The following is a 21,574-nucleotide window of genomic DNA, read 5'->3' on the forward strand; positions in this document are numbered from 1 at the left end:
AATTGCCTTAGTATTGCATTTTAACTGTTGCACAAATCCAGCAGTTCTTACTACTACATATATTGACAAGAATGGGATTGCACTCATATGCACATAAAGTTCATCAGAACTAGAAAAGGGCTTAGGCACTGGATCTGAAAAATAGTTCATAAAACATTCCTGGTGCAATATGTTACAGTGTACTATGTCGAACCACATTAGTATAATCTTACATGATTTTAAAGGATACGGTCTGTACCAGGGAACAGTGTTCTTCCAGTCAACAGCTCAGCCATAATACACCCAACTGACCAAATATCAACTAAGGAAAAAAAGGAGTTAGAAGCCAATGATTTTCTACAGCCACATAACATTGTTCCAGTATTCTGATGATTAAAAGAAAATTTAATAGCAGTCCAACCAAAAAGTACTTTTATGTAAGTACATTTGTACATTCTAGACCCTGTGATGGGTTAAGTTCAGATGCAGAATAGCTGTGACTATTTTCAAAGGAATAACATCTTGCAATAATTCTTTAAGAATTGAACATTCTGTAGTAGGGGATATTTTCAGTGCAGCATTTTTGTGGATGGAAGGATTTCTGCCCACAAACAGAGACTCTCTCACACCCACTCTCCTCCAGCTGTATCCCCAAATGCTCTCCTAGGGTGTCCCCTATCCCCCTGGGCATTTGGGGTTGCAATAGGAGGAGAAAGGCAAGAAAATCACTCTCCAAATGTTGAAATCTTTCCACCCATGGAACTGTTGCACAGGATCCAAGAAACCTCTATGGGAAGGTTAGTGAAACAATACCTGTTTGATTGTAATGCATCCAGTTCAGCATGATCTCAGGAGCTCTGTACCACCTCGTTGCTACATACCCTGTCATCTCATCATCTGTATGTCGAGCCAACCCAAAATCCAGAATCTGTACAATAACACAGACAGCCACTCTGTTATACAATTGAAAAAGATCAAACTTTTCATTTGAACAACTACAGCTGGGAAGCTCTATAACTGGATGTAAGCAAAAACCACAGAACAGTTCAAGAAACAGATATGGTAAAACCAGGCTTGCCAACCTTAAGGTGCCAAGTCCCTGTGTGCCCAACTTCAGACAAGAGCAGTCCCACTGTACAAAACTCCAAAAATATACAATTGGTACTTTAAATATCTGGAAGAATATCAAGACCTGCACATTCAGAAAATTATCAACATGGGTGGACGTGGCTCTTACAAAGATTTTCTTAGTAAATTATTTAGGTTTGGGCCTACATGAAGAGGAACAATCACTAGGTTAACCACAAGCCACAACTTGCATGCTAATCTGTAACTACCTTTAGTTCACAGTCCTCATTCACAGCTAGGTTACTAGGTTTTAAATCCTAAAAAAGAAAAAGAAAAAATAGCATTATTACACTAATATTCCTTATCTATTTTGACGTTTACTGTTAATACTACCAACACGCATTCCTTGTATTTTAAAATGATTTCATGACAATCCACAACTTTCTGGATTTTTCAGCAGCCCATAGCAAAATTATGCAAGAGTACCACATGTTTAAAAATCACCCCACAAAAATATACCACATACATACAAATAAAACAGCAGTTATGTTATGAAGCCACATGTTAATAAAAAAAGAATGTAAAAATGTGTACAGCCACCAATGTGAAAAAGTGAACCTAAAACAATATAGAGCAGGTGGCCAAACTGCGGCTTGGGAGCCACATGTGGCTCTTTCATACACATTGTGTGGCTCCTGAAGCCCCCATTGCCCCATCAGCCAGCTTGGAGAAGGCATTTCTCTCTTTAAATCATTTCTGCAAGTCAAGCCAACTGGTGGCGTGGAGCATTGCATTCAAAGTTAAAGTTGCTTTCTTTCCACCTTCCCCATCTTTTCCTTCCTTCCTCCCTTCCACTCTCTAACATCTGATGTTCATGTCTTGTGGCTCTCAAACATCCGAATTTATTATATGTGGCTTTTACATTAAGCAAATTTGGCCACTCCTGAGTCTCAGCTCCCTTTCCTATACCTTAACCCCAAAATTTACTGCAATAAATACCTCAAAAATTTTCAGGTCAATTCTGCACTTGTTTTGCTCTTGTCTGATAACTTTAACGTGCACTTAAATTAATTTTATGACAAAGAATACTTACTCTGTGTATAATGTCAGCTGAATGGATATACTGCAAGAGAAAAAGATATTTTGAAAATTAGTTGAGAGCACCACCTTTTATCACTTCATTATAACGAGGCCAGATCCAAAGTACTGTTAATTGAACTACACTAGTGGAACAAAAACCTGCCCTCCTACCCAAAATGCTGTCCTGAGAAACAGGACCATCTTTAACATTGTGGACAGCGGCAAAGTAGTGTCTGCAGTGGGAAATGAAAATTGTGTACCTTATGCCCACGGAAAATGACCATTTGAGCCACCCTAAAGCTGGTTTTTCCTTTTAGAATAATCTAAAATGCAGTTTTAATGATGCTTTGAAATACAGCTAAAAAAACAATAGCCAACATAACCAAAAGTGCTGTGACATTTGAGATTTTTTTAAAGACAAAGATTTCTAGTAGTACACAGAATATACACCAATGAACATTTTCAGGGTGAACACTGTATATGGTAGATGTTGTCTTAAATGCTATATTGTGATGAGATAGCCTGTCTTTCAGATCACCATGTGCCTGGCTGATGCAGATTTTAGTTAGGTAGGCAAAAATATAGCAAGACTTTTTCATCAAATGCTTTAAAGGACCAAACTGAAAGGAATGAAAATAATGAAATCATGCCTCTTTGTTTTCACATGAACATTGTTTCCATCTTTCTAGCTAGAAAGTAACAACTTTATGTTGGCTGGGGTGACTTTCCAGTAGCTGTGAGGATGGATTGTTTCTAAACCCACAGACCATCAAAGTAACCAATAGGATAAAAAAAGTTTGCCAATTTTATTCAAAACTTTTGTTTGATGTTAAATATGTTAGTATCACTTCTAGATTTTTTTTCTGCAGGAAAAATGGATTATCACATCAAAAGCTGAAAGAATAAGCCATTCATATTATCCTCTCTGAAAGAAAGGTATTTTTTATTACAATTCCCATTTTGTCTTGTAGCAAGAGCTACTAGTTAAAGGGAAATATGTACATACCTTCAAACCACGAAGAATTTGATAGATAAGAAATTGTACATGATCATCTGTGAGCTTCTGACATTTCACAATATTGTTCAGATCTGCTCCCATAAGATGGGTTACAAGGTATCTAGAAAACAAAAGTTAAGAGAAGTGAAATAATATCCCACATCTTTGCCACTAGCTCTGAAACCTTTTAGAGGATAGGCTGGGCTAAAATGTGATAAACAAAAATGAAAGCAAACCAAGGTACTTGGAAGAAAAAAACAGGCTATATCACTACTGTACACTGCCAGCAAGTAATATACAGTACACAATATTTTGGAAAAAACATTGCAACTTCATTTGTCATCCAAAGGGATGAGTCTGTGAACTAATAAATACCTGTCTTCCATCTACTTAAATGCATTATGAAGTATATAAATAGTTCAGAGGTTTACAACAAGACTTGTATTCCCAGTGCAATGCAACCTGCACTCATTGCATAAAATGATCTAAAATTTGGTAGTTCAGTGTTTTGAAATTGTATGGGTATTGTGCCTACAACCCTGCATATTTCTACTTAGGATTTACTCTATTTTTAAATAAATCCAGATAACAAGTACGTATATACAATTTTATTTACTTCATTTCTACCTCACCTTCCTCTACAACGAGGACCCAAAGTAGCTGAGATTGTTCTCCTTTCCTCCACTTTATTCTCACAACAACCCTGTGAAGGTAGGTTAGGGTGAAAGGGTGACTGGCCCAAAGTCATCCAGCACGCTTCCACAGCAGAGTGGGGATTTGAACCTGGGTCTCCCAGATCCTAATCCGATACTCTAACCCAGGGGAGTCAAACTCATTTGTTACGAGGGCCAGATCTGACATAAATGGGACTTTGTGGGGTTGGGCCATGCATGTCATAAAATGTAATACCAGGTAGTGAAGATATAAACTTTTAAAAGGACAAAAACACAATTAAAGATTTTTTAAACTTAAAATACAAGCACGCTTAAACTCTTGCAATATTTTGTTTAAAATGGAAAAGTGGGAGACTAGTGAGATTTGGCAATGCAATCAAGAAAAAGCACAAGGATCACAGCAGAAACTAAAAATATAAAATGCTCTGAACTTAAAAAAACATGAAATGGCTGGGCATTGCAAGCTTCTCCCCCCATCCCCCCAGGGTCTACTCAGATTGGCAATGGCTCTCCAGTGTAATATACCCCCATGGCTGTGGGTTCCCAGGGTAGAGTACTCACCAGGCATCAATTCTCAGTGTCAAGATCTGAGTCTTGCCATGATATAATGTAACCTGCACTGTCATGTATCTTGCATTTTCATGCCTTTGCTTTGGCTCTGTCTGTATATTCACATTCTTTGTAACATTGTTACAAGTAATCTCTCTGCCCTGGCTAGCAACAGGCATTCCTCACCCACACAGTGAAGGTCACCTGTTATCTGCCTAGCTGAAGACAGCTAACTTTTAATTTGATTTACATCAAAGGGTGCTGCACAGAACATGACACTCAGGTCCATTCAGCAGAGACAAGCTGGATCAAAGCACCAACCCTTTATTTCCAAGAACACAATTCCAGGAAGCAACAGTTTCAGCTGGCCATATAGGAAGGCTGCAAAGTGAAACTACTTCAGTTTCTCTCAATTAAAACACACTGCAGTACAAAGTTGCAAGGAAAAAACGGAAGAGATTTTCCATTAATCTTTCTGGGTCCTATCTATCTGGGTGCAGAGACCTTAATGGAAAATCCATTCAGCATTTTCTTTGCAAGCCCAGAAGAGGTTTCTTCTGCAGCCAGCAAAGACAAGGTAGAAGGAGCTGGGAATGCTGGCAGCCTTGGAGCTTCAAAGGGTGAGGACAGGAGGGGGAGGAGGGGGGAGAAAAGAGCCCCGTGGGCCTGATTAAAGCCCTGGTTGGGCTGGTTCTGGTCCATGGGCCAGACATTTGACACCCCACTCTAACCACTGTATGACACTGGCTCCAACTTATCCAATGGATTTGGGCTAAGTGACAGCAATTACATACAGGTAGATTGGTGGGTCGCAGATGGATAATGAAAGAAAGGCAATATTATCCAGTAGAAAATGGATAATGAAAGAAAGGCAATCCTTTGGCTGTTTCAAATAGGGGCCTGGTTTTTAGGCTATACCGGTGGGTAGGCAAACATCATTTTGTCTTTGCACCCTTATCCACCATATGTAGAAACCTGAATGTGGATCAACATGATCAGACTGTATTCAAAGAATATCATCTACCTTTTTTCATGCAAGCTGAATTGTACAAAGAGGGCCTAAGGACCTACTTGCATAGGAACTGATGTACACTCCCTATCAAAATGACAGAGCCTTACATGAACCAGCCCTAGGGAAAAGCAGAAATTATTTAAAATTTATATTCTGATAGGACGCCCTTGGAGCATGAGACTTTAAAAGTTAGTCAGTTTCATTGCATTTGCATTCCTATTCAACAGGACCTCAATCAGTAATACTCTTCAATGATTCAGTCTTTCCACAGAAGTAGGAAAGTGGAAGAAGGTGTGTACAGGGTGTAAGAAATGTACAGCACCATTAAGTATCTATTAACAAAATACTTCTACACAGTCTTATTAAAACAAGAAACCTGTCTCAACATGTACTTTGAAGCTATTACACACATGCTCAACAGGTTTTAAACACAGCTATTTAGGACAGCTGCCATTTGATAATCCACTAGTCTCATGACACAACCACCAGTATCTGAGTCTGCTCTGATACAAGTAATGGTTAATGAAATCAGACCTCTGTCATTCCAACCGACTGAACAATTCATGTGAAGAGCAGGAATATTAACATTATTGGTTTCTTTGCTAACATTAGCAGCTGACTCTAAAAACCTACTGACTACATGTTCAAACCAAAATCTATCCAATGAAACTACTTTCTTCAGTCTAGATTACATGAAGTCCCCCTCTGTGACCATTTAAAGGGATCAGTATTTCTCTTATGGTCACTAACCTTGCTTACAGATCTTTTTTAAAAAAGTAACAATACACATACTCATCAACAATACTCATCTTCAACTTAAAATTATGACTGAGGATTCTGTGGCAGAACAGCTGACAGTATTTCAGAGTTAGGGAGTTATGTCAGTGAAAAGATATCCTATATTTAGATGAAGATGGGTAGCCATGTTAGTCTGCCTGTAGCAGTAGAAATGAGTCCAGTAGCTAGGATTGCCAAGTTCTCTTCATCCCCCAGCGGGGGACATTCGTGCGCGCGCCAATGTGGGCCGGTGGATTGAGAACCTCCCAGGCGGGAGATTCCCCGCCTGGACCGTGGGGTTGGCAGCCCTACCAGTAGCACCTTAAAGACTAACCTGGTTAGTCTTTAAGATCTATATTTAGTCACTATTCAAAGAATTGCATTTTTAAAAAATGTTGCACTGGTTCAGAAGATTTGCAGTTAAGCGCAGACAAAGAATTTGGGAATTGTTTTCCAAAATATGTAGGCATAAAGTGACTTTTTTGCAGAACAACGCATTATTTTCTTTTCTCATGTTGAGCAAATGTATGACACAGCCCTAACTACCTTTCAATAATAACGACTTGCACAACACAAACTCATATCCATCCACCCACATATCTAAATGTTTTGAGGCAGCTATCTAAATAAAGGGAGTGTGCGTTTGTGTGTGTATCTATCTATGATATAATATAACAATTTATCTCACTACAATTTTGTGCAACAAGAGGTAAGGTTTCACTTATGTGTACTATCGTGTCTACAATCACTGGCCAATAGTAACTAAAGCAAAGTCTTCAATTCTAATATGACTATATAATACACTCGCCTTATCAAACTCTGTATCAAGAAATGAAATTTGGATTATTTTGGAAAGTAGTCAGACCATTTGTGGTGCAGTTTCTAAGTTTTACTTACACATCATTGAATTCCTCTAGTGACTTTGCAGGTGTAAATACATCCAGAAGTCCAATAACCTGTTTTTTTAAAAAAAAGAATAGTGAGAAACCCCCCCACACACATATTTTGTTTATTAACCTGCTCTCTCTCAACTCAATTAAGCAAACTTATTAGGTATACAAATGATTCTCCCATGAGCAGGGCTTTGTGCTGATCTCCACACAAACCCAGCAAATCAGAACTCTTCCAAAGTGGCAGGGGTGAGCAGCAGGGGAGGAAAATCAAGGAGCCTTGAAACATGCATAGTCTCAACGTAAACCTTTTCTTTACGGGCAATCTCTGTTTAAAGGATAGAGTTATTTATATTTCAAATATCAAATATAAATCAAGTAACTCAATAACACCTTTTATTGATGTTACAGTGACACGTTAAAATTTCTGCCCATCACCAAGTAAAGTTAAGCATGCTTAAGAGCAGCTGATTTCAAGAAAATTTCTGTGAATTCAGCAGCAACAGGTGAGGCAGTCATTTCACTGGGATAATCAAAGGTGAAATGAAAAGCATACCTTGCTGGCAATAATCTGGAGCCCCTAGTGAAGCAGATGGTAGGTCAGCTTGCAAATGCATGATTGCACAGTGTTGACTGGAGTTATTAGCCCATTCATAGAATCACAGAGTTGGAAAGGACTTCCAGGGTCATCTAGTCCAACCCCCTGCACAATGCAGGGAACTCACAAACACTTCCCCCTAAATTCACAGGATCTTCATTGCTATCAGATGGCCATCTAGCCTCTGTTTAAAAACCTCCAAGGAAGGAGATCCCACCACCTCCTGAGGAAGCCTGTTCCACTAAGGAATCGCTCTAACGGTCAAGAAGTTCTTCCTAATGTTGAACCGGAAACTCTTTTGATTTAATTTTAACCCACTGGTTCTGGTCCTACCTTCTGGGGCCACAGAAAACAATTCAGCACCATCCTTCAGATGACAACTCTTCAAGTACTTGAAGATGGTGATTATATCACCTCTCAGCCGCCTCCTCTCCAGGCTAAACATCCCCAGCTCCTTCAACCTTTCCTCATAGGACTTGGTCTCCAGACCCCTCACCATCTTCGTCGCCCTCCTCTGGACCCGTTCCACTTTTTCTATATCCTTCTTAAAATGTGGTGCCCAAAACTGAACACAATACTCCAGGCGAGGTCTTACCAGAGCAGAGTAAAGCGATACCATCACATCACGTGATCTGGACACTATACTTCTGTTGATATAGCCCAAAATTGCATTTGCCTTTTTAGCCACCATATCACACTGTTGTCTCATGTTCAGCGTATGATCCACTAAGACCCCTAGATCTTTTTCGCACATACTACTGCTAAGACAAGTCTCCCCCACCCTATAACCATGCATTGGATTTTTCCTACCTAAATGCAGAACTTTACATTTATTCCTGTTAAAATTCAATTTATTGAATTTAGCCCAGTTTTCCAGTCTGTCAAGGTCATCCTGTATCCTGTTTCTGTCTTCTTCTGTGTTTGCAACCCCTCCCAATTTAGTATCATCTGTAAATTTAATAAGCATTCCCTCTATTCCTCCATCCAAATCACTGGAAAAGATGTTGAACAAAACAGGTCCAAGGACAAATCCTTGAGGCACTCCACTTGTCACTCCTCTCCAAGAGGACGAGGAACCATTTACAAGCACTCTTTGGGTGCGATCTGTCAACCAGTTACAGATCCACCTAACAGTAACAGGATCCAAACCACGTGTTACGAACTTGTCAACAAGGACAGTATGTGGAAACTTATCAAAAGCCTTACTGAAATCAAGATAAACTATGTCTATAGCTTTCACCTGATCCAGCAAGGTAATCACTTTCTAAAAAAAAAAAAAAAAAACCAAACAGATCAAGTTAGTCTAATATGACTTGTTCTTGAGAACCCATGCTGGCTCTTAGTAATCACTTCCATTCTTTCTAAATGTTCCAGGAGCGACTGATGATTTGTTCTAAAACTTTTCCAGGTATAGACATCAAGCTGACAGGTCGGTAGTTAGCCGGATCCTCTTTTTTCCCCTTCTTGAACACGGGGACAACATTTGCCTGCCTCCAATCTTCCGGTACCTCTCCTGTTCTCCAAGAATTCTCAATAATAATAGCCAGAGGCTCAGAAATTACATCTGCAAGCTCTTTTAGAACCCTTGGATGCAATTCATCTGGTCCTGAGGACTTAGTTTCATTTAAAGAATGAAACGTTATGTACTACCTCTATGCTGATCCTAGGTTGGAACTTCATACCCTCCTTATATGTTCTGTTTTTGCCATGTTGAGCACTGTTTCCCTCAGAAGAGAAGACTGAGGAAGGTAGTTCCTCAATTGAGCAGTTCCACCCTCTCTTCATTACCTGTTACAATTTCACTTTCCTGCCCTTGCAATGGGCCTACCATGTCCTTGCTCTTTTTCTTACTCTGAACATAAGAAAAGAACCCTTTTTTGTTGTTTTTAGCATCTTTGGCCAGCCTAAGCTCATACTGAGCTTTAGTTTTCCTAACTTTTTCTCTACAAGCACTGGTGACTTGTTTATATTCATCCTTGGTTATAAGGCCCTACTTCCAATTCCTAAAGGAGTCTTTTTTATTTCTCAAGTCTTTAGAGAGCTGTTTATGGAGCCAACTTGGCTTCTTTAGGTTTTTTCCATTTTTTCTTCTCATAGGAATCGTCTGTTATTGCACTTTTAGTATTTCGCTTTTAAGAAACTCCCACCCCTCCCGAACCCCCTTCTTCCTAAGTATTTCTGACCATGGGATTTTACCCAGCATAGTTCTAAGTTTATCAAAGTTTGCTTTTCTTAAGTCCAACCTATAAATCTGATTACATATAGCTTTTCCCTTCCCTAAGACTGTAAATTCCAAAATCAAATGGTCACTACTGTCCAGGGTGCCCACTATTTCCACTTCTTCAATCAATTCTTCCGTGGTGAGAATCAAATCCAAGATAGCAGATCCCCTTGTTTCCTTCTTCACTTTCTGGAAAAGGAAGTTGTCAGCAAGACAAGTCAGGAATCTATTTGACTTTTCATTTTTAGCACAGTTGGACTTCCAACAGATGTCTGCGTAATTGAAATCTCCCATGATTGCTGTCTTCCTTCTCTTGGAGAACTTTGCAATCTGTTGTAGGAGTATCTCATCCAAGTCCTGTGCCTGGCTTGGTGGTCTATAACACCACAATAATATCACTGTTATTTCTTACTCCTTTTATTTTTACCCAGAGACTCTCAACTGAGCTGCCATGCTCAGATTCACATATTTCCTCACAAGTATATGCCTCCTTCACATATACTGCTACGCTTCTGCCCTTTCTCATTTGCCTGTCCCTTTTAAATAAGTTGTACCCCTGAATCCTAATATTCCAGTTGTGAGTATCATCCCACCAAATTTCAGTAAGGCCTATTATGTCATAGTCCCCTTCCTGTATTAGGACTTCCATTTCCTCCTGATTGTTTCCCATACTCTGTTCATTAGTGTAGAGATATCGGAATCCACATTTTATGCATTCCGAGGGTTTCGTTTCCGTACAAACCTCCAAGTTCACATTACCTAGCGTATACACCACTCTCTGCAAATCTTTAATGTTCTTATCCCCAGTTTCTGGCATCATATGAGGCTATGAATTATTGTCTCGCTCCCCCATACAATTTACTTTAAAGCCCTCCTTATTAGGTTAGCACGGCTGTTACCAAACACCATTTTTCCTACCGCTGTAAGGTGCAAACCACCTCCCAATAGAAGACCACCATCTCGAAAGCGTAAACTATGGTCCAGAAATCCGAATCTTTCCTGATGACACCATTGACATAGCCGGTCGTTTATGTGAAGTATTCTTCTTTCTCATCCTAAGCCACGGCCTTCAACAGGAAGCACTGAAGAGAACACAACCTGTGTGCCCAGCTCCTTTACCTTCTGACCCAGAGCCACTGCATGACTGCATGCTTACACTGAACCAACCCTGTATCTACTGCTGACTTCTAACAGTTACTGGAATGGATGTACTTTTTTCTTTCCACTGAACTTCTCCGCAGTGAGAACTTGCAGTTCCTGCCAGCGAGCCATCACACTGTCTGCTACTGAACAAACCACCTTAAATTTAATTGGTATTTAAGGACCATTACTCTATAGGGAAAAGGTATATTAATGTGTGACTGGTAATCTAGTTACTAATTGCTAGGACAATTTACTAGCTTACATGCAGCACTGTCTCTTTGCTTGGCTTCCCATTGTTACTCTTAGTAACACTACTGAAGTTCATGGGTGGCCAAACTTGCTTAACGCAAGAGCCACATAGAATAAATGTCAGATGTTTGAGAGCTGCAAGACATGATCATCAGATGTTTGAAAGCCACAAGGAGGGAAGGGAGGAAGGAAAAATTGAAAGAAAGCAAAAAGATGGGGGAGGGGGAGGAAAGGAGAGGTGGAAAGAGAGCAATTTTAACTTTAAATGCCTCCTCCAAGCTGGCTTGGTGAAATTATTTAAAGAGACAAATGCCTTCTCCAAGCTGGCTGACGGAGTGGAAGGGGGGGGGGCTTTGAGAGCCACACAATATGTGTAAAAGAGCCACATGTGGCTCCCGAGCCACAGTTTGGCCACCCCTCACCTATAACAAAGTATATTAGTAAACCATTACTGATGTTGTCTTCAGGGGAACACATTGGCTATTACAGTAGCCCAAAACAGGAAGAGACTTTCTATCTGGTTAAAGAAATGAGAGATATTGTACCTTTTAAGTGACTTTATAAATAGAAAAAAACATTTTTCCCAGCAGAAATAAAGGACCTTTACTGTAGGGAATCACTGTTATGTATAAACCCAACACATGCACATGCAGCCAAGTTAGTAGGATCAGAGTGGGTGAGTGCATGATGGTCTGGCTATGCTCCAAAAGGTAGACTTTTCATATAACCAGGCACCTCCAGAAATACCCTCCCTTTTAACATGCTCATTAAAACACAGATGTTTAACCAAACTGGGCTGAGTACAAAAAACTGTACTCAGAGTTCCGCTGGTAAAACTGATCCTTCTTTCACCCTCTGCTGTCCCTTAGGTCACTGGCAAGCTCCTGAGGGTATGGAGGGTGCTTGGGATCAGTATGTACAGCAGCTCAAGAAAATTCACAAATCCCTCCATGAGCAAGCAGAAGTTATCAATAACTATCCCTATGCAAACAGCTGTCTACTGTTCCCAAACAAGTTCTGTAGTCAAAAATTAGCAGAATTGCATATTTATGGGTGCTATCACATGGTGACTGTTGCAAGTGGATTTTGCTACACAGCGAAAATCCAGTTGCAAAGCATGTTATTTAGTGTGTGTGAACACCCCCTATGTCTCTGACTAAAGCTGATGCAAATGTAATAGAACCTCATACAACAAATAACAGATTTCTGGTAATTAATCATAAGATTTCTTTACTGAACCATACACACTACCTCAAATCTATTCCAATTATAGTTCTGACACCATCTTTGCAAACACATAAAGAGAAGGATAAGTCTCCCAGGGGGTGAGCAATGTGAATCAGGGTAGGGTAAGCACTCCCTAGCTCTAATCCTAGTCACCCCCGTTAAAGAAATGACTCTTCCATTTTTTTTAACATAAAACATCAGGCTACTTTTACATATGCTTACAAGTAAATTCTAGTTCGGCCTCATCAGCATCAGTGACAATGATCTTTTTTGGCATTTGTCTAGCACTCCCAGTGGTACATTCTAGTGAATGTTAAGTGGACTGCATTAAGAGCGTATCTAAAAAACTTAGCAGAGTTCCAGCTGGAAGATTGGTCTTTCTGACCTCCCTGCTCCTGCTGCAACCTATCTTGTCCCTGAAATGCTTTCTCAAGGTTCAGAGGAAACCCCCAGGAATAGTGCTGGGCATGAAGCAAGGCCCTGCAACCAAACTCCCTCCCTTCCACAAGTGGATGTGTTCTTCCATCAGCAAAAAACAAGTGTTGGACACAAACATGTCTATTTCCAGACTTAAAAAAACAACAACTAATAAAATGGCCTTTCCTCTTAAATATAGAAAAACTTTCATGCAGAGAAAAAAATGCAGTTTGGAAAAATATGAGAGTATCCATCTACGATGAATGCCCTTATGATTTCAGTAAAGCAAAGAGACAAAATCCAAAGACTCAAGAACTAAAATGGCTGTATGTGCAGTGGTATTAGGCAGGGCTTCTAATCGACACGGGTTTTTGCCCTTTTCCGTGATTCCTAACCTTCCCCCATCTGTCCTGGTCACTTCTTCCCACCTTTCTTTTTGCCTCAACTCAAGATATTCTGAATTTAGGACTCTCCTTGGCTAAAGTAAGCAATTTTGTGGAAAAAACACAGAAAGATAGCTAAGAAAATCCATCCAGGCCTGACTATAAAATTACATTATGAACATCTTTCAGGATTTGTTTTTGTTATAAGTTGTTAAGAACCTTAGAATTTTCTATCCTGGTTTGTCTTCCGGGTTACGTTGCCTTGAGCTCAGGGGTGTCCGCAGATCGTCCTCCTGCAGCACCTTTGAATCAGGTGGCTGGAGGGGCGCCACAGATGTGGCACCCCCATAGGAAGACCCTAGAGGGGTTTTCCTCTGGCATGGGACTTTTGTGGGAAGTTAGGGGCATGGCAGCAGCTGCTCCTGTCCTTCTTGCATGTCCCGAGGCTCCGTCGCCACGATAGCTGACTGCAGCAGAAAAAGGTGAACGCCCGATTGCTTTCTTTCACTTTCAATAAGTTTTTGATGTATTGCTTCTCTACCCCATGCATGGCAATTCTACTTGGCAAGTAAGTGTGCTTTCAATACCACTGGCTAGTGGATCGTTTTACATAACAACAAGTGGGCAGCTCAAGGAAGGGAAAGAGATCGACTATACGCCCACTTTTCCTGTGAATGGCCTCGAAAAGTTAAAGAGCGATCTTCAGTATCGGCAACAATTTAAATTGGACTGAATACAAATACTTAAATCGACCCAGATTATAATTGGATATATGTTAAAGAGACTATTATTTGGCTGCAATATGGTCTGAACATAAATGAGATATATTTTAGAGAGATTTGTCCCTATCGTCTGACTGCAACTAAAATGATAACATTCTGCTGAGAGGAACAAATGGCATAGAATTCTTCTCCCCGTTACTGAGAGGGGTGGCCGCATTGAGAAGAGAGAAGGTGCGTCTCAGCCAACAAATCAAGATGTGGAAATCTTTCAGGAAGAAGGATCTTTGAACTCTCTCTCTCTTTGTGGATAGTTGGATATGGAACTCTCAATAAGAACTGACATGCGATTTTAAGAGGCAAAGTGTGATGTCTGGGTTATATTAAGTTGGGTTTTTTTGGAGTAATATGGATATAAAAATTAAAGGAATGAATTTTTTTTAAATTTTAAGAAGACAGATAACGTAATTAATTTGCAACTTTACGGGTAGTTGGATATGGAACTCACAGTAAGAACTTATATATGATTTTAAAAGGCTAGGTGGGATTTCTGGGCTATATACTTAAGTAGGTAGATAACATACCGTATTTTTCGCACCATAAGGCGCTCCGGAGGATAGGACGCACTTTCCTCCTGGGGGGCGATCCGCTGCCTCTTCCTCCGATCTGGCGCTTCCCCCGCGCCTGCCTGCCTGGCTCCATCTTCTTCAGGCAAGCGCTGGGATCGCTCCACGTGGCTCCAGCGCTTCACAAGCGCTAGCTGCGGAGGGGGCAGCGTGCTTCCTCCTTGCCTGTGTGCCTGCCTTCAGCTGTGATGTTTAAAGCAAGCGCTGGGATCGGAGGGGGGAGAGAGCGATCCCAGAGCTTGCTTTAAACATCACAGCTGAAGGCAGGCACACAGGCAAGTAGGAAGTACCCGCCCCCTCCGCAAACCCAGCGCTTTGCGAGTGCCGGCTGTGGAGAGGGCAGCGTGCTTTCTCCTTGCCTGTGTGCCTGCCTTCAGCTGTGATGTTTAAAGCAAGCGCAGGGATTGCTCCCTCCCCCCCTCTGATCCCAGCGCTTGCTTTAAACATCACAGCTGAAGCCAGGCACACAGGCAAGGAGGAAGCACGCTGCCCCCTCCGCAGCCAGCGCTTGTGAAGCGCTGGGGCCACGTGGAGCGATCCCAGCGCTTGCCTGAAGAAGATGGAGCCAGTCAGGCAGGCGCGGGGGAAGTGCCGGATCGGAGGAAGAGGCAGCAGATCGCCCCCCCGAAGGTACGTACCTTCGGACCATAAGACGCACACACTTTCCTCCCCACTTTTTTTGGGGGGAAAGTGCGTGTTATAGTCCGAAAAATACGGTAATTACCTTTCAATTTGGTTTGCATTTAATAGATAAAGATATTTGTTTCTTATGTTTACTGTAATGTTGATATTGTCGAACTAATAAGTGAATTTGTATTTTTAATATGGCTGAGTTAAATAGTTAAAATCAAGATGTAAAAACTTTCCTGGAAAGAAGGGTTCCTGAGTGGTGGTTTCCTCTGTTGGTAATTAAATATGGAATTATTAATAAGAACTGATATGTGATCTTAAAAGGTCAAGGGAGATCTTAAGGATGGAAAAGTTTTGTTAAAATGTTAGATAAATATACAGTTAATTTGGATCAATGGTTAAGAGGGCAGACAACACATGTATTTTTTTATCTGACAGATCTACTCTTAGTATGTTTGTTTGGAGAAATTGTTCATACTCAGACAGATAAATTATCATATTTTATTCTTAGCCTGTTAAGGATAAGGGTATCTGCTCCATATGTTTATCTTAGGATGATATTATTAAATTAACAGGTCTGTTTGTGCCTTTACGATATTTCACATGTTTACTCTAACGTTGATATTGCTAAATTAACAAGTTAGTCTGTGCTTCCAATACGGTTTAGTTTAGCCAGCCAGCTTTCTGTTGAGACTGCTCTGATTTTTTATACTTTTATGTGTTGAAGAATTGTTTAGACTTATATTTTAAGTAATAGTTTAGTAAAAAAGATATAACAAAAGATAAAGATGGTAAAATATATGGGGAGAATTTTATACTTGCGAGTAAAAAGTATTGGGTATTTTATCTGGAGGTAGAACTGTAATTGATATATTTGTATTTTTCTTTGTTTCCGTCTTTCCCATTTTGTATCTACCCTTCCTCCTCTATACTGTATCTATGCTCATGCTTCTTTTCTTTGTAGGTAAAATCAATAAAAAATTATAAATACAAAAAAAGAATTTTCTATCCTGATCAAAAGATCAATAGCTATGGAGTAACCATTTCACTGTACACAGAAGACAGTGATAATACAAAGTCAATAAAGGGGTGTCATGATATTGGGCCTAGTGAGGCCTATAGGTTCCACAGAAGCCTGCCTTGAAGTTACTACTGAAAGCCTACGTTTCCCAGGATCCCCTCTGTCCCTCTGATTGGGTGGCAAGGTTTTGGAGGGAAACTAGTCCAGAGAGGGGTGGGACCTGGAAGAAGAGCATAAAGAGGCCAAGCAAAGATGGGATGTGTTCTTTTCTGAAGATGCTGTATATAGAAAGGTTCTCTGTCTAGAGAGGTTGCAGACAGAGAAAGATTGCTCTCTGGAACAGGCAGTAGGAAAATCCCTCACCCAAGGAAAGTGGTGAGTTTGGTATTAAAGTAGGGACTGTATAGCTAAAGGCATCAGGGCTTTTGTTTATTTGCACAAACCTTTACTGTTTTCAGATTTACTACAGCACTAAATCTTTATCACCCACTTATTGTTTTAGAGCACAAATAATAAACATTTTTTGGTGTTACACTGCCTGGGTTCTCACGTCTCCTTGGTCACAGTTAAGAGGTATTTATTAATAAGGAAGAAAAGGGTGGTTGGGTGCGCTGGGCCCTCCCATGCAGACCCCTACCAGAGAGGTGGCAGCCAGTAGAAGGCCCTCCTAGGCTCCTGCTATGTGAAAAGGGGGAAAACCCAAGAGTGCATAAAAACATGTTTATTAACGTTTCTTAAAGGAGTAAAGAAACTTAGAGAACAAGCCTAAACAAATCTACTCAGAAATAAATCCCATTTTATTCAATCGGGCTCACTCCTGGAAAGTGTTTTTAGGATTGCAATCTTAATCTTGGTTTTCTGCCATCTTGGACTATTATCCCCCCCCCCTTTTTTGCATTTTTGTAAACTATAGCCCAGTTTCTTCAATGTATTAACAGTAAGTACCTTAATACAAACATATGAATGGTAATGTACAAGCTTACACTGTGGAAGGGTCCCCACCCCTGGCCTAAAGTGTCAAGTCTGATGTTTCAATAACGAGACCTTCTTGATAAAAAAGTTTCTAGTTTATTGTAACATGTTGCAAGACTGTAGAAACAGATTGAGAGACTGGCGAGCATGCACAAAGAGCAAACATTTAAGGTATACATCAAAGGGATTCCTGAGGGAGGGGGCACTCTATGCAGGGCACATTCACACACTGTTGTTGTTTTATCGTTCTCAAGCACCGGCTGGCCTTGGGTGCTTTCTTAGCACCGGCTATCTCTGAGAAGGCACCACAATCTTGTTCCCATATTCTCAGTTCCAAGCATTGCTACATAACAAAGGAAGGGAGGGGGGGAAGGAGAGCTTGAGCTAGCAGCATCTGAATACAGAGTGGTTTTACCCAGGATCCTTTTCCTGAACCAAAGTTTAGCACTAAACTACTCAGACATTACAGCAGACTTGACATAAAGGTAATACAAAACATCTAGACGCATGTGCCAGAACCTTTCCTTGAGAGTTCTACCATTCAAATATTTTGCCAAAATCAACCATTCCATTTAGAAATCTTTTCTTCACTCAAGCACTGCCAGGTTGTAGGCAGAATAATTATGCCTGGTAATGCTCTGATGGAGAATGTACCATTAAGAAACAAGATCTGAAACAATACACTGGCATAGAAGTTTCAGATATTATGATTCAAACAACTGACAGTCCTAGCACAGTTTCCTTCACATAGCCACAGTTTGCATAATCCATCAAATCTTTTTATTCCTCTGGTGATTGCTATGTGACTGAAGGAATATCAAAGACAAACACATTGCACCAAAATTCTATTTCATAGAATCACAGAGCTGAAAAGGACCTCCAGGGTCACCTACTCCAACCTCCTGCACAAATGCAGCGAATTCACAAATACCTTCCCCCCCACACACCTGTAGTGACCCCTGCTCCATGCCCAATAGATGGCAAAAATTTCCAGAATTCCTCCCAAACTGGCCAGGATAAAAACTGCTGCCTAATCTTACAATGAAAGCATTATAAAAGTTACACTTATTTGATAGCTGAAGAATTTTCTGGGTTAGAGTGACCTAATTGTACAGATTTCAAGTGTTGTGGTCAAGGCACATACATACATTAACTTTTATCTTTTGTTTGATGATTTTATTGTTATTGTACATTGCCAGAGCCCTGCAGTAGCAGGGACTGGGTGATCCATAAGTTTAATGAATCATCATCATCTGTGAAGGAAGGTATACAGTTGAGGTTCTAACCCTAAAATCTTCTCCAGAGCAGCATAAATGAGGGGGGGATTTTTTTTTACATCTTTACCACTCCAGAAACACTTGGGAACTATGAGATCATTTGCAACTGTTTCCACAGCTGAGAGCTGAGGCAATATTTCCTGAGTCTGCTCACTTAATCACTATGATACAATCCATAAAATAATTCTGAACAAACTCAGAAGATGTATACAGCATTTCCTCCCAAAATGCTCACAGCTACAAAAAAAACTTAGAGGAAACAATCCAATATTAAGCTAACACTAAAAACATAAATTGGTTAAAGAAAGTGTAACATAAAATTTGAATTGCACAGGACACTCATAAACATAACATAATCTCAGCCCCCAAAGAAAAACCCTTGTGAAACACTTTAAAGACAATCAGAACCAATCCAGATATATTCAAAATATTATTCTTGGGGCTGTGCAGAAGTAAATTTTCCTCAGCCATCAACTATAAATAAAGAGAGCAGGAATTCATTCTCTTTTCAACTCTTCTCAAGCACAAAATATCTTTTGCTCTTCACCAAGATAATTGTTGTACCTGTACCAAGAGTAACTCTGCCATTGGCCATAGCTTTGCTTCCAACAAAGTATTCAAAATAGCATTTCACTTCTATCTCTCCCCTTCCCCCCAACTTACATTTTCATGTTTCATATGTTTAAGCAGACGCAATTCACGGTAGGTCCTTTTGGCGTGTATGATGGACTGAAATGGTCTGGACAATTTCTTCACAGCCACTCGCTGGGCAGTTTTAGTATCAAAGGCAGAGCTACAAAACAACAGTTTCAAAATAAGCATTAAGAATGCATATATATACCAATCTACAATTTTTCCGTTATCAGTGAAAATGTATAACAGATTATCTCATGCCCACTGACAGGTTTTAAACTGTTCAAGAAAAAGCAGACCACAAACTTAAGATTTGTTCCAGAGCACTTTGGAAACAAGAATGCAAAACGTCATACCAGTGTTCAGAAAAATTACATGCAAAATCGTGACTGTCTTAAAGATAGCTGTGCATTTGGAAATTAAGAATACATTTTAAAAGGAAGAATGGTAAATTGTGCAATCAGTGAAAGAACAAGACATAGAGCAATGACTTCCTGCCGCTTTAAGTATTTCAACCTCTAAAACTGCCTTTTGTGACATTTCAGAAGCTTGTTCTTACTGCACAAAGGAGGTTGCAGAAATATGTTGCATGTGCACAAATCATTTGTAGAAATTATTCAAATACCATCCACATTTCTAGAACTCAGTAATTTGCTATGATAGCTTTTCAGAAACTTAGAAAAGATACAATGGAGCTGTCACTGTTCAAAATATATATATGTTAGTTTTCTATCACTTGTCATGCTCTCCAATTCAACTGGCTTTGCAGATCTGTTACACTTCAAGCTGTATGCTGTAAAGTCAGAACTACCCCACTCTCCCCAAAGCACAACCAATAAGGTTGCAACGGTGCATGCTGGTGTCATTGCCATTGTTGAGTACTGCTCTAATGAGCACTAATCATTATAACCCAGAGCAGTTTAGGGATTGTTCTTAAAATTTAAAGTGTTCGGTTTCTCAGTATGTAAAAGAACAGATCCCTTTCAAAAGAGTAAGAGTAAGTAGACCAGAAGCTGCCTGTAATTCAGCATAGCCAATTTTACCATTCTACGGACCTTCGGGGAATTAAGCCAAGGTAGCTGCAATTAAGAAATCACTGAGTAAACCCCTTTTGTCCTGCATTGAACCTCCTCCATTAAGTCTATGAATGTGTCAATCTTTCCATGCTAGATCAAAGCAAGTATCAGCGAGGTATAAGGAGAAAAAGCTCATTTTTATACAAAAATTACTCTGTAGATTATGGATTTACTTTCAGTTAGAACTGCTTCTGGCACCCAAAATATAAAAGTGAAGTTACCAGACATCTGTATTTGCTTCTATGAAAGTTTCTTTCCTAAAAGTTATTAATAAAGTGTTTTATTTTAATCTACAGATGGGCCCTTCTCTGCATCCTGCCTTGTAATACTTTAAGTCAGGGGTGGCCAATGGTAGCTCTCCAGATGTTTTTTGCCTACAACTCCCATCAGCCTCAGCCATTGGCCATGCTAGCTGGGGCTGTTGGGAGTTGTAGGCAAAAAACATCTGGAGAGCTATTATTGGCCACCCCTGCTTTAAGTGCTTTCTGTGTCGCAAGAACCAGAAAAATAGATTTAGCTGAAAACACCATTCCACTTCTGCTTTCTCTCTCTGGCACATCTCAATCAAGTTCTGTTAGACAAACCATTACAGGAAAAAACTAAATATTCAAAATTATTGTAAATAAATTAAGTCATGATAGGAACTACTCAAATGAGCACCATACCATTTAATACAGCCAGACTAAGCATGTTATGATCACCAAGAAGTGTGAGCAGCACAAAGCTAGGAACAGCAGACTTACTACATTTGATAAAGGCCTAACACTTCAGTTGGAAAGAATCTGAGCTGCTTTTAAGCTAACATGGTTTGCTGACTGACAGTTTCGTAATTTGAATGAACTACAATTCAGATGGGTAGTTGTGTTGGTCTGAAGCAGCAGAACAAAGTGTGAATTCAGAGCACCTTCAAGACCAACATTTTGCCAGCCAAATCCAGATGACTTTTGCATTTGCTTAGGGAAGAAGTTAACGACTAGCTTATTCCCAATATACACATTGAATTGAACAAGAGGCTGATAACTTTGAAATATATAGGAATACTCCTGAGGAAGATTTCGATGAAATGAGCCTATATCCGGGTGTTCATTGGGACGGACTTTTCTTTGTAATATTGTAAGGTTGTACTTCTTTATAATGTGACAAAAGATATGCAAGACACCTTTAACCTGCCTTCCTCTGCTGATGTTGACAGGGTGCTGTTAGACCGTCCATGTGCCTCCTAAATCACTAGTATGCTGATGGCACCAGCTGTATCTGTTATTGGACAGCCCCCCAGATGCCACCCTGCAAAATTTGATCATGTGTCTGAAGGCTGTGGTGGGGTGGTTAAAAAGAGCAGGTTGAGACTGAACCCAA

General features: G+C 40.1%; 1 protein-coding gene across 2 annotated transcripts in view; it reads right to left on the bottom strand.

The window, feature by feature from the left end:
- Positions 1-21,574, bottom strand: part of MAPK14 (mitogen-activated protein kinase 14) — a 45,657-nt gene that overhangs the window by 16,487 nt on the left and 7,596 nt on the right. For both annotated transcript variants that reach the window (XM_060231543.1, XM_060231542.1), the window contains exons 2-8: positions 19,173-19,302; positions 7,034-7,092; positions 3,134-3,245; positions 2,141-2,170; positions 1,317-1,364; positions 793-907; positions 230-301 (exon numbers count right to left, since the gene is read on the bottom strand). In XM_060231543.1, coding sequence (XP_060087526.1) covers positions 230-301; positions 793-907; positions 1,317-1,364; positions 2,141-2,170; positions 3,134-3,245; positions 7,034-7,092; positions 19,173-19,302 — 566 coding nt within the window. The remainder of the gene's footprint in view (positions 1-229; positions 302-792; positions 908-1,316; positions 1,365-2,140; positions 2,171-3,133; positions 3,246-7,033; positions 7,093-19,172; positions 19,303-21,574) is intronic.

The sequence above is a fragment of the Heteronotia binoei genome, chromosome 2 (assembly GCF_032191835.1).
Source record: "Heteronotia binoei isolate CCM8104 ecotype False Entrance Well chromosome 2, APGP_CSIRO_Hbin_v1, whole genome shotgun sequence".
NCBI lineage: Eukaryota > Metazoa > Chordata > Lepidosauria > Squamata > Gekkonidae > Heteronotia > Heteronotia binoei.